Here is an 18,756-nt window from a genome sequence, read left to right as displayed (position 1 = left end):
GGAAGGAATCCCCTCTCCTCGCACACCCCGAAACAATGGTCTCTTCTGTCTTAGGCAGTTCCAGACTTTTTCCCGGACTCCCTCCTGGCTAGCTGTGGCACACTAGCCCCCTTCAGGCTGTGTTCACACAGCCAACCCCAGTCCTCTCCCTGGGATCTGACCTCCGAAGCCCGAGCCTCAGCTCCCAGCCCCCGCCCGCCCCAGCAGGTGAGCGGACAAGCCTCTCGGGCTGGTGAGTGCTGGTCGGCACCGATCCTCTGTGCGGGACCCTCTCCTCTTTGCCCTCTGCACCCCTGTGGCTGTGCTCTCCTCCGTGGCTCCGAAGCTTCCCCCCACCTCACCCACCCCCTGTCTCTGCCATTGAAGGGGCTTCCTAGTGTGTGGAAACTTTTCCTCCTTCACAGCTCCCTCCCCGAGGTGCAGGTCCCGTCCTTATTCTTTTGTCTCTGTTTTTTCTTTTTTCTTTTGCCCTACCCAGGTACATCAGGATTTTCTTGCCTTTTGGAAAGTCTGAGGTCTTCTGCCAGCATTCAGTAGGTGTTCTGTAGGAATTGTTCCACATGTAGATGTATTTTTGATGTATTTGTGGGGAGGAAGGTGATGCCCACGTCTTACTCCTCCGCCATCTTGAAGGTCTCTCTCCTGGAGGGTTGTTCTTTGCTGTTTTTCTGAGAAATGCAAATAATAGAAAAAGTTGGAAGAATGAAACAGGTTCCTTTTTATGAGTCATCTAGGTTAACCTAGTTCTTATAAATCTGTGGTCTCCTTCAGATTCATTCATTAATAGGGTAAATTTTACTTTTGCCTTTTTAAAGGATTTATTCTTTATTATCTGCTGGCAATCTGTACATTTATACCAGACATTAATATCTATGTTAATTTTCAAGATTTGTATTGAGTTAAGAATTACCATTCCTTGTCAAAATGTAGGTAGGATTTGTTACTTCTGCACAAATGATTGAAGTCTGTTCGTTTTTTTTTCTTCTTGTATCTTGGGAATGGATATTTTAGCATTTGCTTTGCAATTACTTTACGAGTATTTCCCTTTGAGACAATATAATGTGGAAGTTTTACTGTTAAGCGAGGGTATGTTGCTTATTAGCTTTACTATTGGTTTACTGCTTAATACATACTTTTAGGGACATACTTCTGTCACAATAAAAGGTTTCATTGTTGTCATTCATTTGTTTTTAAATAGGAAATTTGTGTTAAAGACTCTGAAGTTGTCTTGTGTGGAGGAACTGAAAGCATGAGCCAGGCTCCCTTCTATGTCAGAAATATTCGTTTTGGAACTACGTTTGGATCAGATCTCAAGGTTGGAACCATTAAAATTTTTAAAGATTATTTCTTATGTTATATATTCTTATATACTATAATTTTAATAACAGCATTTTGGGGTAGAGAAAAATTTTAAAACCAATTTTGTTAATAGGGGATTGGCAAAATATGAATGATTTGAAATTTGTAAACTATTTCATAGTTGTTAATTTTGACATTTTAACTCACATAAAATTAGACTTTATCTCGGCACATCTTTGGTAGTGGCATTAACACCTGGGGAGATAGAGGAAGGGAAGGAGTGGATTAAAAAGATGGGCAAAGGTTGAATTAATCTCTCTACTGAATAACTGGTAAACCAAATAATTAAATCTTTACCATGATTTATGGAAATTTTATTTCTGGAGCAATCTCCATTGAATAGATTTCTTCTTTATCGCAGAAAACATTCTCCTCAAATACAGTTCATAGTGTCCCAAATCAGTCAGATAAAAAACGACCCTTTGAGAACTGCCTGAGTAGTACTGAAAAAAAGTGATAGGGACTTCCCTGGTGGGACAGTGATTAAGACTCCGCGCCCCCAATGCAGAGGGCCCAGGTTCGATCCCTGGTCAGGGAACTAGATCCCACACGCATGCTGCAACTAAGAGTTCGTGTACCACAACTAAGGAGCCCACCTGCCTCAACTAAGACCTGGTGCAACCAAATAAATAAATATTAAAAGAAAAAAGAGTGATAGTATGCTGTCCTTCCCACATCAAAGGGCTGATGACATTGTATATTCTTAGGATTTCCCAGTCGTAATCATTGATTTATCCCGTTCACCCAGTTTCTCACCTTGCCTTTTTGAAAGCTGAAAGGAGTAAGACTTAGAAAATATGAGGTAATATTTGCGATACCTAATATGTTTAAGAAAACCTTTGGGAAGACAGGTCAGTGACTCAAAAGGTGACAAGGCAGTCTAGAAGAAACAGGTGGAGTACATTTATCAGAGACTAACTAATTGGATAACAAATACCAACCATTACTCAAGGAGCCTATTCCAGGCTCTTTTCAACCTTGTAGTAACAGCTGATAGAACCAGCTGTTCCTACCACAGAAGGCATGGGATGGAAAAAGAGCACAGCCGTACGCTTTTGTGAGGGGCTTGTAACTGCTTTACAAAGGTAGCTGCAGGGAAGTGTTGCATGAGGACTCTGTGAAGTTTCTTACAAAATGGAACCACAAGGGTTTAAGTTTTGATTGTGGGGTGAGTTCCTGTGTGTGTCACCCCGCACGTTTAGCACTGTTGGCTCTCTTTAGAGCCCTGCATTTAGAGAGGAGGGTGTGTGCATTTTATTATGGTGTTGGATGGTTTTTAAAAAATGTCTCAGAACCAAATATAAATCATAATACTAAATGCTTATCAGAAAATCTAATTTTACTATTTTTATTGGAACTGTTGATTATTTAAATTTAAAGAAATGATAGCATATTACTTTCAAAAGATACACTTTACAGATCATTTTATTAATTTCTTTTAATAGCTGGAAGACTCTTTGTGGACAGGATTAACAGATCAGCATATCCAAATCCCAATGGCAATTACTGCAGAGAATCTTGCTGCAAAACATAAAATAAGCAGAGAAGACAGTGACAAATATGCCCTGCAGTCACAGCAGAGGTGGAAGGCTGGTCAGTGAAATTGTTTATTATAAATATCTATAGAAAGAAAACTAGGAAAGATTTTTATCATTTTAGATTATAAAGGTCATATAATAATATTAGTTTAAAATTATACCTTTAGAAAACCACATGTTTTCATCATTCCTGTTTTTTAATGATTAAATATTCTATAATTGCAAATTAACTGAGTGTTTCTCTTTTGAAGTATGTGAATACTACTTAAAAAGTAGTATGGTTAATTGGCCCTATCTGGACACTTGAATTTTGCCCCAAACTGGTCAGCAGAAGACTCTGAGGGCTGTGATACACTCCATCAGAGATGATGGCTCACTGGGACAGCTGGGACAGAGAAGATGTCCTTCCCTGAGAGGCATATCGTATGCACAAGAAGGGGATGATATGTTTGGGAAAGACCCACTGGGTATCCTTTTATGACTCGTCTCTCCCATTCCTAATTGAGAATCCTTGCGCCTGACTCAGAGACTCAGAACTAGTCCAAGGCCCTAGATGTGGTGCCATGGTGCCCTTGTGTAACATTGCACACTGCTGGTGAGCCAGTCCAAAACGAGCAAGATGGCAGCCATTCTTTTATCAGTATGGTGAGTTGAAGAAATTTGTTAGTCCTCTGAAAAGGGTTTTGAAAACTAAACTATTATAAATGAGCAGAAACTCTTATTTAGGGGTATTAAATACTTGGAATAGTGAGGATAAAGTTCATTTTAGCATTTCAGGAGGGATAAGTCTAATGGAGCCAATCCAACTCATCCTCTGTTTTTTAGTTACACATTTAAGTGAAAGGGTATTGGTGTAGAGGTCAAGCGTTATCAGCCTATTTCTAGTTTTGCCACATACAGTTTTTCTGACTTCAGTCAAGTCATTTGTTCACCAAGTATTTATTCACTGAGCTAATAATAGAGATAAAAATATTTGCCTTCCCTTTTTTCCTAACAGAGTTGTTGTGAGAACCAAATAAGGAAAGTGTTAGCCTGCTATAAAGTGATATCAAAATTAAGGTGATATTATTCCTGGCTTACTCTATTTCTGAAACTTTATATTACTATTGTCCAGTCCAGTCAGTGGAGGTGGAAGTAGGTAAGCTGTTTTACTTAGAATTGTGTCAGTGATAGCACATATAATTTCTTCAGGTTGCCTGTCATTAAATTTCAGTGATAGATTACTTGGTGACATAGACAACTTGGTAACTTTTTTTCTTATTGTGGTAAGAACACTTAACGTGGGATCTATCCTCTTAATAAAATTTTAAGTGTACAATACATTATTGTTGACTGTAGGTACAGCTTGGTAACTTTTTAATTACTTCATGTCTCACCCAGAGAAGTTAAAAAAGGGCATTAAATCCATTCAGTGCCATTACACCTGTAGGTAACAAACACTAATAGTCTAGCAGTACCTTGTAAAAAAATCAGAAATTGTAATTTTAAAAAGGTACAGAACGCATCTGCATGGATGATAGTATATTAAATCCTCCAATAGGCAAGGTAAGTTATGTAAGTAATAAAGGCTTATATTAAAATAGGCTGAGAGGAAAGGATAGAATAGAAATTAAACTGAAATATAGGGATTTCCCTGGCAGTCCAGTGGTTAGGACTCTGCGCTTCCACTGCAAGGGGCATGGGTTCCACGCCTGGTTGGGGAACTAAGATCCTGCAAGCTGTGTGGCGCAGCCTAAATAAATAAATTGAAGGATATATTTGATTTCATTTTTCTGCTTTCTGTTCTTTTTTTTCCCCATTCTTATGAATAGTCTTTCTACTATTTCAGCTAATGATGCTGGTTACTTTAACAATGAGATGGCACCAATTGAGGTGAAGACAAAGAAAGGAAAACAGACAATGCAGGTAGATGAACATGCTCGGCCCCAAACAACGCTGGAGCAGTTAAACAAACTTCCTCCAGTGTTCAAGAAAGAAGGAACCGTTACTGCAGGGAACGCATCGGTAGGTAGCACCACGGATTATCTTGAACTCTTCCCGATGTGTTCAATGCAAAATAATCATGCAGTACCTTTTAGATACCTTTCATGCTAGTCTTTGGTTATCTAGCTTAAGCTAGTAGTGTTCATATTCTATTAATTTGGGTTTTCATAGTCCAAAATAAAATATTTTAGCCAGGAGCCCTTATATAATACTTTTCCGATTTCTTAGTCTTTTCAGAATGTTAGAAGGAAATCTACCTGGTTTATTATTTTAGTTTTTCTTCCTCATGTATACAACTCATCAGATTTCTTCTTACATCTACCCACATCTGGATATAAGCTTTTTCTTGACATTCTTTCCTATTTTCCCTTAGTGAGGTTGTATTCTGTGCCTAAAACAATCTCTTTAATCCAGCAGTGTGCCACTAATACTACTTGTATCCCAAATTATGGCACTCTTTCCTATGTATTGCCATAATCCTAATACCACTCCATTAGTTCAAACCTTGATTAACTATATTCTTTTACCCTCTAGCTAACATCTGTTTTTGTTTCCAAGGGGATTTCTGATGGTGCTGGAGCTGTTATCATAGCTAGTGAAGATGCTGTTAAAAAACATAACTTCACACCACTAGCAAGAATTGTGGGCTATTTTGTGTCTGGATGTGATCCCGCTATCATGGGTATTGGTAAGTTTGTAGTGAAACAAACTGGTTCTGTTACATTTCTGAAGATAAGGCTTCTTTGGCATTCAGATTCCTGAAACAGTAGCCAAATCAAGGGCACTTGTAGAGAAAAGGAGTTGTTAATCAATCATTTAAACAACTTATCTTTATGAAAAACTGTGCCAAGCATAATAGGAAGACCAAGACCATGTAAACTCCTTTTGGGCAGTAATCGTGTCCCATTGTCCATTTAAGATACATAAAATTAACACACGGTAAACAACATAGAAGTATTACGAGGTACTGATAAGATAGAAGAAAACGTGAGATGGAAAAATCATGGGGTGAAATAGAGAAGATACACACCCCACTGGGTGTTTTACACATGGTCCTTAATATATCTCATTTAATCTTCCCACAACTCTAGTAACTGCCTTGTAAGTCTTTTTTTTTTCTTTATTACAGCCTTAAAAGCTTACTAGCTTTCAGCTCCCCACTGTCAGCAAAATATAACTTTTGTCTTAGAAATGGAAGGTAGCTTGAAAAATTAAATATCTGTATGTTGGTATGGCATTTATCATTTTGGTATCTAGGGCAGTGGTTTCCAACCCCAAAAGATGATCAGAATCTACCCATAACCCTACCCCACCCCAAGGTTTTGTTTCAGTAGGTCCAGGGTAGAGCCTAGGAATGTGGGGTTTTTTCAGTGTACCTTGATTGTTTTGATGTTCAACCATATTTATTTGATATAGATAAGTAGTTATTTTATAGTTTTCAGTTTAACCTCATTTAAGAGGTTCTGATACATTTTGACATAGTTAGTGAGCAAGAAAATGTAGTTTTACTTCCTTCTATTTCAGGGCCTGAATGTTTGCCCTGTAGTACAATAAATGCCATTGAAATGCCTCTTCAGCCGGGGCAGCTCTTGCGTTATCTGTTATAGGGCTTCATTTGTAGAAAGGATTCCAATGCTTCAAAAGAAGTGAGTTAAAAACCAGCTCAAAGCACTTCTGGTGAGACACTTATAGCCCCCAAAGGTACCGAAGGCTACACAGCTGTTAGTGGTAGGAGCTAGCACTAGGAATAAAGTGTCCCTTTTCCCAACAAGAATACTCTACCTTCCTGAGTCCCATTAAATAGCAGAGTGGTATGGAAACAGTCCTTTAAAAATTAGCTTGTGGCCTAGCATACTGTTACAATTGAGTGTAATGATTCTAAGTTAATATGAACACATTTAGTCGTGCTGACTGTGGTTATGAAGACATTGAAGTATGTACAATGGTTTTACACCCTCAGCTTTTAGTTCTGTGTGCCTTTCACCCCTGTAGGATACTTCATCCCCTGACCATGCTGGATAACTGATGCTCTCCTATCGACTACCCATCCCATTTTCATGTTTTAGAGATACAAAGAAAATCTGGAATTAGATTCTGTATTAAATCAGTAGCCAGTATAGAACTGATGCTTTAAATCGAAAAGTGTTAATTGCATGGCCCTACCAATCAGCAGACTGTTGTCCAAGAAACTTTTTAACTAGGTGACAAAATTAATTACATTATATTTAGATTGTGTTATGCTTTCCTTATAAAGACTGATTTCCCATTTTACCTTAGGTATGTTTGTGAAACTTGATACAGAATATTTGACTACTTGAATTCAACAAAACACACCACATATTTTCCTTTTTAGACATTTATGGCAATTTTATTCTCTAAGAACAGATGGAGAAGTAGATAATCATCCCTAGCCAGATTTTTTTTTTTTGGAAAGAAATATCAATTTACTTAAAAATTATGAGCAGTATTAAACTGTCATTAGTGATCACCAGAAATCTGGGAGCTAAAGTTTATTTCAAAAGCTTTTTAAGGTGGATTTGCATTTGTTCAGTGGGGGTTATGTTTTATTTAAAATATCTGCTTACCATTGGAGTTATAAACGTCTCCTTGCTTCAGATATCTTTTCCCTAAAGTGCCTAGTAGCTTCCTATCTTACTATGCCCATATGGCGATACTACTGCTGTTTCTTGCCTTTTGTCCAGATGGGCCTGAAAATTCAGAGTGTAGCCACAGTCACTTCTATATTGGGAATACATATGATTTGTATCCCAGGAGAGCGTTCAGTCTGCCTTACCATTTGGTATTAAGAATGATCTATACATGGGAATTCCCTGGTGCTCCTGTGGTTAGGACTTGGCGCTTTCACTGCTGTGGCCCGGGTTCAGTCCCTGGTTGGGGAACTAATATCCCACAAGCTGCACAAAGCGGCCAAAAATTTTTTGAAATAAAAACTAAAATTAAAAAAATAAAATACATTTTAAAAAAAAGAGCGAAAAGACACCTATGTGTGTATGTACATAGATGTGTGTATAAATTTGTGGAACCAATGAGCTTCGATCTCTCAATATTACCATGAGGGAAATAGGAGTTCATTAATAAAGGAAGACTTTCTAGGAAAAAAAAAAAAAAAAGAATGATCTATACAAAACCCCATATGACTCCTTTGGCTGTTTGAACTCTTAAAGTCACTTATGGTAGAACTTTTCATGTTAAGTCTCTCATCTACAACTTGCATAAACAGCTTTTCACCCTGGTCCCATTTCCTGTTTCTTTATTGTCATATCATTTAGTATTGTGTGCTATCAGGGTGGCAAGAGTTTCAGCCACTGTCACTTTATTTCCTCCTTACTTACCTGTTTAGTAAAGAAGGAGAAATTTGATACTTATAAGATGAAATTGGGTTTTGTTCTTATATAGGTCCTGTCCCTGCTATCAGTGGGGCACTGAAGAAAACAGGACTAAGTCTTAAGGATATGGATTTGGTAGAAGTAAGTGTTCTACTTTTTTTACAGCACAAATAAATCACCAACTTCTATTGCATAAATGGCTTTAGTTTGATTTTTATAGCTCTTTTTGTTTTAGTACCATTAAACTTTCCAAATGATGTGAATCTAAATAAGTATTACTTTCATTACATGCCTGTGTTGGCATATAATCAGGCCATACCTGATTAAAATGCCTTATTTATATTTGAATAATTAAAAGAGCCTGATTTCTTCTACTAAAGTATAAACTCTTAGAAACTTTTTATGACATCGTAAGATTCTACTACATTTTAGACTATTAATGTTCCTGTTGAATTGAATTGAATGTTATATAAGGTGGGTGAGAAATAAGTAACTTTAACCTTATTTTATGGATTAAAGTGAAAAAATACAGGTAAAAAATTGACCCAATAGAAAAACAATAATCTGATCCCAAATCTAAAAGATTCTTGCACTTCTGCCAAGTTTACAGCCACCCCCATCCCCCAAACTTACCTTTGGCTTTTACACCATAGTGTGGCTTGATTTGGAATGCATCTATCCTAATTTTTGGCATTGGAAACTTAAATTTATTGGAAGAGTGATTTGTTTAATGTTAGTTTAAAACAAAGGCATCTTAAATATGTAGTACAATTAAAAGAAAGGATTAAGAAAATGCTTAAAGATGGATTATATACATTCTACATTTGGGGAGTATTTGAAAATTTTAGGTAATTAAGCTACTTGATATTGGGAAATAACTAATATAACAAAGGAAATCTCTCTATTTAAACTGATAGAGAAAGGGCCTTTTCACTCTAGGCACATGTGTGATGTCCTCTGTGGTAATCTCTCACCAAGTAACTGTGGTTTCAGACGAATGGTTTATCCTTAAATCTCTTCTTCCATTCTTTGGTGGTCATAGCTCAGAGCTTCAAAGGGGGCTGCTTAATTACCATATTTGTATTAGCAAATAAGTACCATTAAATTTCTGACTTTAGATTTCACACTTAAAACCCTTGAAATATGTCAGCTCTGCAGAGCTGTTCATCACCATTTGTAGATGTATAAACACTCAAGGACATAGCTCTCAACACCCTGACATGATTGTCTTCGGGTCTTCTGATGATCGTGAGGTCATTTTTCCTAGGTTCCAAAGCCTAGTTTCAAAACATATTCTAGGTTTCTTAGTACCTCCTTAAGCATGACTATATAAAATGGAAAAATAATGTTGGATGTAAGGACAAAAAAAGGACCATCTTGGGAGAGGACAAAATATAGTAGAAAAGAACACAAGGCTGGATTTTTATCCCAACCCTGGAAAAGTTACCTTTTTAAAAATCAGTTTCCTTATCTATAAAATTCCCTAGCTAAGATCATATGAAAATATAGTGCTATAAACATGAAATAAGGTAATTCTCATAGCCAGCCTTGGTAGTATAGTCATTCTCACAATGTTGATTCTGCCAATCCAAGAACATGATATATCTTTCCATCTGTTTGTATCATCTTTAATTTCTTTCATCAGTGTCTTATACTTTTCTGCATACAGGTCTTTTGTCTCCTTAGGTAGGTTTATTCCTAGGTATTTTATTCTTTTCGTTGAAATGGTAAATGGGAGTGTTTCCTTAATTTCTCTTTCAGATTTTTTGTCGTTAGTGTATAGAAATGCAAGAGATTTCTATGCATTAATTTTGTTTCCTGCTACTTTACCAAATTCATTGATTAGCTCTAGTAGTTTTCTAGTAGCATCTTTGGGATTCTCTATGTATAGTATTGTGTCATCTGCAAACAGTGATAGTTTTACTTCTTCTTTTCCGATTTGGATTCCTTTAATTTCTTTTGCTTCTCTGATTGCTGTGGCTAAAACTTCCAAAACTATGTTGAATGATAGCGGAGAGAGTGAGCAACCTTGTCTTGTTCCTGATCTTAGAGGAAATGGTTTCAGTTTTTCACCACTGAGAACGATCTTGGCTTGGCTGTGGGTTTGTCATATATGGCCTTTATTATGTTGAGGTAAGTTCCCTCTATGCCTACTTTCTGGAGGGTTTTTATCATAAATGGGTATTGAATTTTGTCTAAAGTTTTTTCTACATCTATTGAGAGGATCATATGGTTTTTCTCCTTCAATTTGTTAATATGGTGTATCACATTGATTGATTTGCGTATATTGAAGAATCCTTGCATTCCTGGGATAAACCCCACTTGATCATGGTGTATGATCCTTTTAATGTGCTGTTGGATTCTGTTTGCTAGTATTTTGTTGAGGATTTTTGCATCTGTGTTCATCAGTGATACTGGTCTGTAGTTTTCTTTTTTTGTGACATCTTTGGTTTTGGTATCAAGGTGATGGTAGCCTCGTAGAATGAGTTTGGGAGTGTTCCTCCCTCTGCAATATTTTGGAAGAGTTTGAGAAGGATAGGTGTTAGCTCTTCTCTAAATGTTTGATAGAATTCACCTATGAAGCCATCTGGTCCTGGGCTTTTGATTGTTGGGAGATTTTTAATCACAGTTTCAATTTCAGTGCTTGTGATTGGTCTGTTTATATTCTCTGTTTCTTTCTGGTTCAGTCTCGGGAGGTTGTGCTTTTCTAAGAATGTGTCCATTCCTTCCAGGTTGTCCATTTTATTGGCATATAGTTGCTTGTAGTAATCTCCATGATCCTTTGTATTTCTGCAGTGTCAGTTGTTATTTCTCCTTTTTCATTTCTAATTCTATTAATTTGAGTCTTCTCCCTTTTTTTCTTGATGAGTCTGGCTAATGGTTTATCAATTTTGTTTATCTTCTCAAAGAACCAGCTTTTAGTTTTATTGCTCTTAGCTATTGTTTCCTTCTTTTCTTTTTCATTTATTTCTGATCTGATCTTTATGATTTCTTTCCTTCTGCTATCTTTGGGGTTTTTTTGTTCTTCTTTCTCTAACTGCTTTAGGTGTAAGGTTAGGTTGTTTATTTGAGATGTTTCTTGTTTCTTGAGGTAGGGTTGTATTGCTATACTTCCCTCTTAGAACTGCTTTTGCTGCCTCCCATTGGTTTTAGGTCGTCGTGTTTTCATTGTCATTTGTTCCTAGGTATTTTTTGATTTCCTCTTTGATTTCTTCAGTGATCTCTTGGTTATTTAGTAGTGTATTGTTTAGTCTCCATGTGTTTGTATTTTTTACAGATTTTTTCCTGTAATTGATATCTAGTCTCATAGTGTTGTGGTTGGAAAAGATACTTGATACGATTTCAGTTTTCTTAAGTTTATCAAGGCTTGATTTTGTGACCCAAGATATGATCTATCCTGGAGAATGTTCCATGAGCACTTGAGAAAAACGTGTATTCTGTTGTTTTGGGATGGAGTGTCCTATAAATATCAATTAAGTCTATCTGGTCTAATGTGTCTTTTAAAGCTTTTGTTTTCTTATTTATTTTCATTTTGGATGATCTGTCCATTGGTGAAAGTGGGGTGTTAAAGTCCCCTAGTATGATTGTATTACTGTCGATTTCCCCTTTTATGGCTGTTAGCATTTGCCTTAAGTACTGAGGTGCTCCTATGTTGGGTGCATAAATATTTACAATTGTTATATCTTCTTCTTGGATTGATCCCTTGATCATTATGTAGTGTCCTTCTTTGTCTCCTGTAATAGACTTTATTTTAAAGTCTATTTTGTCTGACATGAAAATTGCTACTCCAGCTTTCTTTTGATTTGCATTTGAATGGAATATCTTTTTCCATCCCCTCACTTTCAGTCTGTATGTGTCCCTAGGTCTGAAGTGGGTCTCTTGTAGACAGCATATATACAGGTCTTGGTTTTGTATCCATTCAGCCAATCTATGTCTTTTGGTTGGAGTATTTAATCCATTTACATTTAAGGTAGTTATCGATATGTGTGTTCCTATTACCATTTTCTTAATTGCTTTGGGTTTGTTATTGTAGGTCGTTTCCTTCTCTTGTGTTTCCTGCCTAGAGACGTTCCTTAAGGATTTGTCGTAAAGCTGGTTTGGTGGTGCTGAATTCTCTTAGCTTTTGCTTGTCTGTAAAGGTTTAAATTTCTCCATCGAATCTGAATGAGATCATTGCTGGGTAGAGTAATCTTGGTTGTAGGCTTTTCCCTTTCATCGCTTTAAATATGTCCTGCCACTCTCTTGTGGCTTGCAGCGTTTCTGCTGAAAGATCAGCTTTTAATTTTATGGGTATTCCCTTGAATGTTATTTGTTGCTTTTCCCTTGCTGCTTTTAATATTTTTTCTTTGTATTTAATTTTTAATAGTTTGATTAATATATGTCTTGGCATGTTCCTCCTTGGATTTATCCTGTATGGGACTCTCTGTGCTTCCTGGACTTGATTGACTATTTCCTTTCCCATATTAGGGAAGTTTTCAACTATAATCTCTTCAAATATTTTCTCAGTCCCTTTCTTTTTCTCTCCTTCTTCTGGGACCCCTATAATTTGAATGTTGGTGCGTTTAATGTTGTCCTAGAGGTCTCTGAGACTGTCCTCAATTCTTTTCATTCTTTTTTCTCTCTTCTGCTCTGCAGTAGTTATTTCCACTATTTTATCTTCCAGGTCACTTATCCGTTCTTCTGCCTCAGTTATTCTGCTATTGATTCCTTCTAGAGAATTTTTAATTTCATTTATTGTGTTGTTCATCATTGTTTGTTTGCTCTTTAGTTCTTCTACTTCCTTGTTAAACATTTCTTGTATTTTCTCCATTCTATTTCCAAGATTTTAGATCATCTTTACTATCATTACTCTGAATTATTTTTCAGGTAGACTGCCTATTTCCTCTTCATTTGTTTGGTCTGGTGGATTTTTACCTTGCTCCTTCATCTGCTGTGTGTTTCTTTGTCTTCTCATTTTGCTTAACTTACTGTGTTTGGGGTCTCCTTTTTGTAGGCTGCAGGTTCATAGTTCCCTTTGTTTTTGGTGTCTGCCCCCAGTGGCTAAGGTTGGTTCAGTGGTTGTGTAGGCTTCCTGGTGGAGGGAACTCGTGCCTGTGTTCTGGTGGATGAGGCTGGATCTTGTCTTTCTGGTGGGCAGGACACGTCTGGTGGTGTGTTTTGGGGTCTGTGGACTTATTATGATTTTAGGCAGCCTCTCTGCTAATGGGCGTGGTTTTGTTACTGTCTTGCTAGTTGTTTGGCCTAGGGTGTCCAGCACTGTAGCTTGCTGTTCATTGAGTGGAGCTGGGTCTTAACGTTGAGATGGAGATATCTGAGAGAGCTTTCGCCGTTTGATATTACGTGGGGCCGGGAGGTCTTTGGTGGGCCAATGTCCTCAACTCGGTTCTCCCATCTCAGAGGCTCAGACCTGACACCCGTCTGGAGCACCAAGACTCTGTCAGCCACCCAGCTGAGAAGAAAATGGAGGAAAAAAAGAAAGAAAAAGTGAGAGTGAGAGCGAGAGAGAGAGAGAGAGAGTGAGACAGAGAGAGGGAGGGAGGGAGGGAAAAGAGAGAGAGAGAGAGAGGAAGGAAGGAAGGAAGAAAAAAATACAATAAAATAAAGTTATTAAAGTAAAAAAATTTTTTTAATTATTAAAAATAAAAAAATTTTAAAGTAGTTTAAAAAGAAAAAGAAACAGAGAGCAACAAAACCAAAAAACAAATCCACCAATGATAACAAGTGCTAAAAACCATACAAAACAAACAAAACAAAACGGACAGACAGAAAGAACCCTCAGACAAATGGTAGAAGCAAAGCTATACAGACAAAATCACACAAAGAAGCATATACATACATGCTAACAAAAGGAGAAAAAGGAAATATATATTTTAAAAAAAGGAAAAGAGCAACCAAATCAAGAAGCAAATCTCCCAATGATAATAAGCTCTAAATACTAAACTAAGATAAACATAAAACCAGAAACAAATTAGATGCAGAAAGCAAACCCAAAGTCTACAGTTGATCCCAAAGTACACCGCCTCAATTTTGGGATGTTTCGTTGTCTATTCAGGTATTCCACAGTTGCAGGGTACATCAGTTTAATTGTGGAGATTTAATCCACTGCTCCTGAGGCTGCTGGGATAGATTTCCCTTTCTCTTCTTTGTTTGCACAGCTCCTGGAGTTCAGCTTTGGATTTGGCCACGCCTCTGTGTGTAGGTTGCCTGAGGGCGTCTGTTCCCCCGCCCAGACAGGACAGGGTTAAAGTAGCAGCTGATTAAGGGGCTCTGGCTCACTGAGGCCAAGGGGAGGGAGGGGTACGGAATGCGGGGTGAGCCTGCGGTGGCAGAGGCCGGCGTGACGTTGTAATAGCCTGAGGCACAACATGTGTTCTCCTGGAGAAGTTGTCCCTGGATCACAGGACCCTGGGAGTGGCGGGCTGCACAGGCTCCCAGGAGGGGAGGTGTGGATAGTGACCTGTGCTTGCACACAGGCTTCTTGGTGGCTGCATCAGCAGCCTTAGCGTCTCATGCCCGTCTCTGGGGTCCACGCTGATAGCTGTGGCTTGTGCCCATGTGTGGAGCTCATTTAGGCAGTGCTCTGAATCCCCTCTCCTCACGCACCCCGAAACAATGCTCTCTTGCCTCTTAGGCAGTTCCAGACTTTTTCCCGGACTCCCTCCCAGCTAGCTGTGGTGCACTAGCCCCCTTCAGGCTGTGTTCACACAGCCAACCCCAGTCCTCTCCCTGGGATCTGACCTCCGAAGCCCGAGCCTCAGCACTCAGCCCCCACCCCCCACCCGCCCCAGCAGGTGAGCAGACAAGCCTCTCAGGCTGGTGAGAGCTGGTTGGCACCCATCCTCCGTGCGGGAATCTCTCCGCTTTGCCCTCTGCACCCCTGTTGCTATGCTCTCCTCCATGGCTCTGAAGCTTTCCCCCCGCCCATCCCCAGTCTCTGCCAGTGAAGGGTCTTCCTAGTGTGTGGAAACTTTTCCTCCTTCACAGCTCCCTCCCAGAGGTGCAGGTCCCAACCCTATTCTTTTGTCTCTGTTTTTTCTTTTTTCTTTTGCCCTACCCAGGTACGTGGGGATTTTCTTGCCTTTTGGGAAGTCTGAGGTCTTCTGCCAGCATTCAGTAGGTGTTCTGTAGGAGCTGTTCCACATGTAGATGTATTTTTGTTGTATTTGTGGGGAGGAAGGTGATGTCCATGTCTTACTCCTCCACCATCTTGAAGCTGTCCCCCCTGACGGTTTATTCTTTATTGTCTATCAGTTTCTTGGAAGTGTGGCTAGTAGTACTGAATAGTAGTAATAATAATAGCAACTATTTATTGAATACTTGCTTGTGCCGGATAACACACTAAACACTTAATACCCACGATTTCACTTAACCTTAACGATAACTCTTAAGACGATATGACAGTCATATTTTACCACTGAAGAAATTTGAGTGTCAGGAGAGTTTAAAGAACATCCATATAGCCAAGATTTGAACTGTCCATCTAGCTCCAGAACCTGTGGGCTTTCTACAGTATCCTACTGCCTCTAGTCCAGTATCCATTTATAGTATCACTGAGGATTTCTTTTCTCTAAGGGATACATTACACTTAAAGTATCACTTAGTAAATATACCCATTTTCAAACCTGTTATCTTTACAAAGAATGATTGAAGATAAATTAAAATAACCTTGCAATGTAATTTAAGTAGAAAAAAAAAACAGGATAATTAGCCATTGACAGGACTGGACAGTTCTCAGTTAGAAATAAGTTTGTGAATAAGGATTTTTATTAGTGTTTTGATTGTTTTAAGGTGAATGAAGCTTTTGCTCCCCAGTACTTGGCAGTTGAAAAGAGTTTGGATCTTGACCCAAGTAAAACCAACGTGAATGGAGGGGCCATTGCTTTGGGTCACCCATTAGGGGGATCTGGATCAAGAATTACTGCACACCTGGTTCATGAATTAAGGTATGTGCTAGAAATTGTTGCTTTTCAGATTTGCCATCTTTTGTGTAAATGCATGAATTTAGGTTTCCCCAGAACAATCCAACGTTTTTCATTCTTCTTCATACCGCCTGGCACTGCTTCTCACCAGGAACAGGTTATTTGGGTACCGCTTTTTCAGTAGCCCTTATAGATGACTCAGTTGACTTGTTGGTGCCTCTGCTCTTGGGATGCTCGCTTTTACTCACATTTGCAGTGCAGCCACTCAGCACATGTTCACTGAGGGCCTAGCGTACATCTGGCCCCATCCCTGGTGCTGGTGCAGAGCAGCGAGCCCGTGATGAGACCCTGGTTCTCATGGCACTTGCATTCTAGTGCCAGTTATAGGAGTAAGACACTATTATTTAAGAAAACAAAATACTGATCTAGGTGCTGTCATTTAAGAAACCTAAGCAAACTGACAATTTGGGTCTGAGCTAAGTTTTTCCTTCATTGTTTCCAGGGTTCCAGGAGGAGCCTTCTGTGTGTTTGATACTTTTCAGTTTTAATAGAAGAGCTCCTCCTTCTGTACAGTGTATTTTGGATCATTTTGCTCTGTTAGTAGGGAAATTGCAAACAAAACCAAATATGTCAGGGCAGAAAATCACTCTGCCTCCCTGTGAAGTTAAGGTAAATGGGACTTCTATTTCACTTAATGATTGAGATGAAATGAGTGATTGATGTGCACAAAAAATAATTCCTTGATGGTTTCTCAAGGTTATTCTATCAGGACTGAAGAATTAGAGCAGATGGTACTTTAAAGGTGTCTGATTTTTATGAAAGGGACATGAAATGTTTCTAAATTATCTGACCTTTCATATGGACAAACTTCAGTAATTATACTTATTCTAAGGTTCATAAAAATCTAAAACAAATAAATCAAAGGGGCTGAGTATTGACTCCCCCTTCTTCAACTTCCAGTTTATCCCAATTACCTCCTGTCCTCACTCCTTCTTCACAGCAGCCTAAGCTTTTATATTTGTTTCAGCCTCCCTCTTCTGTGTTACTACTTTTTTTTTTTAAATAAGAATATTCAGCTTTCCAAATTCTTTCTCCTCTTTTCTCCAATATTGAGGACTGGAGAAAAGATTGAGCTGATGAGCTGAACAAGAATGAATAATGTTGGGCTTCCCTGGTGGCGCAGTGGTTAAGAATCCGCCTGCCAATGCAGGGGACACGGGTTCGAGCCCTGGCCCGGGAAGATCCCACATGCCGTGGAGCAACTAAGCCCGTGTGCCACAACTACTGAAGCCCACGTGCCTAGAGCCCGTGCTCTGCAACAAGAGAAGCCACCGCAGTGAGAAGCCCGTGCGCCGCAACGAAGAGTAGCTCCCGCTCGCCGCAAATAGAGAAAGCCACGCACAGCAACAAAGAACCAAAGCAGCCAAAAATAAATAAATAAATAAATTTATTTAAAAAAAAAAAAAAAAAAAGAATGAATAATGCAAATGTGACCATTATAAATACTGTTTACTTAATTATCTAATTCTGTACATTCTTTATTCAAGTAGATTTCAGCCACTGCTTTCTTTCTTAGGCGTCGGGGTGGAAAATACGCTGTAGGATCGGCCTGCATTGGAGGGGGCCAAGGAATTGCGGTCATCATTGAGAACACAGCTTGAGGAGAGCAGGGAGCCTGCCCTGGTCCACACTCACATGACTTGGCCAGGCCACAGTACGCCAGGTGACCTTCAGAGAAGCTGTGAAGGTCATGCCATGCCCTGCACTGAGAGTGATTGAGTTTGGTCAAGGAATGGTGAGGCAAAGATGCATTTATCATGAACAAGAGCCCGTGCCAGAATAAATTCTCTCAAATTTGTACCAAATATGCTGCATTTCTGAACTAAAATCCAACTATAGAAGGCCTTAAACAGAATTGTATCCTTGCCTAATAACCACCGCTTATGTCTTAGATAATATGATTGCAGGGAAATTGAATAAATTCTGCCTTAACTTCAGCTAATCCTTTCCTATCATTTCTTGTATTTTTCTAAATTTTTAATTAAGGTAAAATACATATAACATAAAATTTACCATCTTAATCATTTTTAAGCCTATAGTTTAGTGGCATTAAATACATTCACATTGTTATGCAACCATCACCACAGTGCATCTCCAGAATTCTTTTCATCTTGCAGAACTGAAACTCTACACCCATTAAACAACTCCCCATTCCTCCCTCTCTGCAGCCCTTGGCACCCACCTTCTGCTTTATGTCTCTATGCAGCTGACTCCGACAGGTCCCTCATATAAGTGGAATCTACAGCATTTGTCCTTTTGTGCCTGGCTTATTGCACTTAGCATAATGTTCTCAAGTTCATCCATGTTTTATCATGTGTCAGAATTTTCTTCTTTTTTAAGGCTGAATAATATTCCATTATAGATAGATAGATAGATAGATACCACATTTTGTTTTTTCTGTCATCTGTTGATGGACATTTGGGTTTTGCTGCCGCCTCTTGGCTATTATGAGTAATGCTGCTCTAAACATGCGTGTACAGATATGTATTCATGGCCTTGCTTTCAGTTCTTTCAGGTATATACTGAGAAGTGGAATTCCTGAATCATATG

At 38.7% G+C, this 18,756-nt stretch overlaps 1 protein-coding gene across 3 annotated transcripts in view; it reads left to right on the top strand.

The window, feature by feature from the left end:
* Positions 1-18,143, top strand: part of ACAA2 (acetyl-CoA acyltransferase 2) — a 42,040-nt gene extending 23,897 nt beyond the window's left edge. For 2 of the 3 annotated variants that reach the window (XM_059894729.1, XM_059894730.1), the window contains exons 4-10: positions 1,199-1,315; positions 2,805-2,952; positions 4,726-4,901; positions 5,439-5,568; positions 8,298-8,368; positions 16,016-16,170; positions 17,723-18,143. In XM_059894729.1, coding sequence (XP_059750712.1) covers positions 1,199-1,315; positions 2,805-2,952; positions 4,726-4,901; positions 5,439-5,568; positions 8,298-8,368; positions 16,016-16,170; positions 17,723-17,807 — 882 coding nt within the window. In that variant the 3' untranslated portion in view covers positions 17,808-18,143. Of the gene's footprint in view, positions 1-1,198; positions 1,316-2,804; positions 2,953-4,725; positions 4,902-5,438; positions 5,569-8,297; positions 8,369-16,015; positions 16,171-17,260; positions 17,628-17,722 lie in introns of those variants that run through there. The other variant, XM_059894731.1, reaches the window with a different exon arrangement.
* The last annotated feature ends 613 nt before the right edge of the window (positions 18,144-18,756 follow it).

The sequence above is a fragment of the Balaenoptera ricei genome, chromosome 14 (assembly GCF_028023285.1).
Source record: "Balaenoptera ricei isolate mBalRic1 chromosome 14, mBalRic1.hap2, whole genome shotgun sequence".
In the NCBI taxonomy this organism is placed as follows: domain Eukaryota; kingdom Metazoa; phylum Chordata; class Mammalia; order Artiodactyla; family Balaenopteridae; genus Balaenoptera; species Balaenoptera ricei.
Note: the sequence above shows the minus strand (reverse complement) of the source record. Positions and strands in the feature narration are given on the sequence as shown.